The sequence below is a fragment of the Mandrillus leucophaeus genome, unplaced genomic scaffold (assembly GCF_000951045.1).
Source record: "Mandrillus leucophaeus isolate KB7577 unplaced genomic scaffold, Mleu.le_1.0 Scaffold210, whole genome shotgun sequence".
Classification (NCBI taxonomy): Eukaryota; Metazoa; Chordata; class Mammalia; order Primates; family Cercopithecidae; genus Mandrillus; species Mandrillus leucophaeus.
In genome coordinates this window covers 668,873-671,400 of record NW_012102144.1, presented here as the reverse complement: position 1 = coordinate 671,400, position 2,528 = coordinate 668,873, and the positions used below count along the sequence as shown (strand labels likewise).

General features: G+C 37.5%; 1 protein-coding gene across 1 annotated transcript in view; it reads right to left on the bottom strand.

Moving 5' to 3' along the window:
* Nucleotides 1–2,113, bottom strand: part of LOC105539884 (putative uncharacterized protein C3orf49) — a 30,605-nt gene extending 28,492 nt beyond the window's left edge. Inside the window, exon 1 of the mRNA XM_011980343.1 lies at nucleotides 1,879–2,113. Within this exon, the coding sequence (XP_011835733.1) occupies nucleotides 1,879–2,003 (125 nt within the window). The 5' untranslated portion in view covers nucleotides 2,004–2,113. The remainder of the gene's footprint in view (nucleotides 1–1,878) is intronic.
* Nucleotides 2,114–2,528: the final 415 nt, after the last annotated feature.

The following is a 2,528-nucleotide window of genomic DNA, read 5'->3' as shown; positions in this document are numbered from 1 at the left end:
TATAGGTTTTGTATGAACATAAGTCTTCATTTCTCTGGGTGAAATCCTAGGTTTTATATTATGCTATTACATTATATTAAATATATAACATATATTTCTAATATGGATTAAAACAAATTTATAACCATTAACAATGTTCTTCATATATTACCTAAAATACCTCATGTACCATCATCAGTAGCATATGTACTACTCTCCAGGAAAACACTGTTCTAAACGGAACCCAAATCATTCAGCCTTTTTCTGTAATGATACATGGGGAGTAGTTCAGTGAGAGCCTAGACACTGGAGTTCAATGGTATTGGTTCAACTCGGGACAATCCCCAACTCTGTGACCTTGAGCATGTTAGGTAACTTCTATAAGCTTTCATCTTCTCATTTGAAAATGGGCATAGTCTTTTCAGAATTGTGAAAATAAAGGGAAATAATTCACGTGTTTGGAATCTTAAAATGCATTCAATAAATGATACTTTTTATTACCATGTGGATCAGAACAATGCAGAAAATGTAAAAGGCAAGGAGAGAGCCCACACTAGAGGGCAAAATAAGAGAGAAGCTAGCAGCCTCCCTTCTGGGACCAAGGGCAGGGTTCTGCAAATTGTACATGTACGACTTCTAGGGGGTGCTATTCAATTTCATAGTTAGACTTGCGTATAGTTATTATAATGATTTTATGGCAGGTGGCAGTAAAATGTCCTGAGGAGGGAGCACCATTTCCTAATTTGCCCAAAGATAACTTATGGGCTAGGATAAATCTCCCGTAAAGCCCTCTGAGATTCCTTTAATAATAATTTAATTTTTAAGTGATTCTACTACTATAAACATGTACACACATATACATACTCTGACACAGAACAACGCAAATACAATTTCAGAAGATTCAGGAATTTCGAAGACCACCCATGTTAAAAGCCCAGTTCTAAGTCGTCTCAGAATCTCTAGAAGTTGTTTCCCATTCCCATCCTCCCCACTCTCATCTCCAATCTATCTAAAACGTAATTAACAAAGGTGATTTAGCTCCAGAGCCTAGGAATACAACTGCTGCAACTTCTGATACGAGCAGAACCCTCCCCTTTTTATGTTTTTTAATATTTTTGTGTTGGTACTGAATTTATTTGGTTGTATTGCTTCCCCCGGAGCTCCTACTTTTCACTGAAAGTGGAAATCTCTGCAGTATTTTATTTTGTCCATGGAAGTTCCTAAGCTTGGTCTTTGATGCTTCCAGGACTCATTAAAACACCTCACTTCTACATGTCTGAACTATAGTCCATGGACCTGGTAAGAAAGAAGCGCAAAGAAATTGGAAAATAAATCGCCACACTGACTTTCCAAATTAAAATATATTATATTTTGGATGTTTCATACCTGTCTGTAAGGTTTTGTCACTGACAAAAAAATAGCAGGTCTAAGGCAGTTTTAACGTTAAATTAAACAATGTGTCCATAGTGAAATGTGATTAGTACATATTTCAGCAGCCCAAATTGCTGGGATAGGAAAAAGAAAGCACTGATCGTGGACATATTTTGAAAAATGCACTAATGACTTTTCAAAGTAATAGTATTTTCATGGGATGTGAGATGTCTAAAATTCTGATGCTGAAATATCAACATAGAATCAGTACTTATTTTAGTCTCCTATGCCACATTAAAACTCAATTTCAAGTGTAAAGGAAATGTTTTCCCTGTTACAATAAAGACCTTTCTGATCATAAAATGAACCTTACATTGTCGCACTAGATTTCTTGATCCAATGCAGTACCCTCCCCAGCAATCCATCCAGAGTCCTCATTTTTAAATGTAATGCTTAAAAGGACATGCCACTATGCCAAACCCAAAGACTCTCATTTGACAGAAAAGGAAATGAATCTCTGTTACCTACCTTTCTATCCCCTTCCTTTTGAATGAGCCATTTTTCTTCTTGAGTTGCTGGAATCTTCGGCACTGTCCAACTTTTCCATAGGCAATCTTAAAGGGTTCTGGTAGATACAGCTGACGTCGGGCCATTGCTGTCAACTTCACCTGTAGTAGCCGTTTTGGACTGTTTCAGTTCTCGAACTTACAGACTTCGATGCAAAATCATCCAGTGACTGAATGTACTGTCAAAGTGTGGGCTATTTGGAATAAAATATGTAGGAAATTTTTAGAGCCTTTCCCTTATTCCCTTCCAAGTGTCAGAGACATTATTTGTGGGACTGGCCCTGTTTACAGCTTCACAGAGGTCACCAATGATGTATTTGACTGAGCTGTGTGAAATTCCATGGACCTTTGTGGAACACGTCACAGATTCTTGAACAAGGCAAATGCAGAAATGATGATCTGATTGCATCAACACTGGCATATGGATCGCAAAAAACAAAACAAAACAAAACAACAAAAAAACCACCCATGCACTAATTGACCACCACATTCAGAAGTCATATTTGACCTCTGAAGGGGAAGGTACCTATAGGAATACGAATGATCTGTTGATTAACACAAGTTGAGCTTCTGTTAGAGCTCTCAGCTACAGCTGGTGAATGTTCTCTGGGT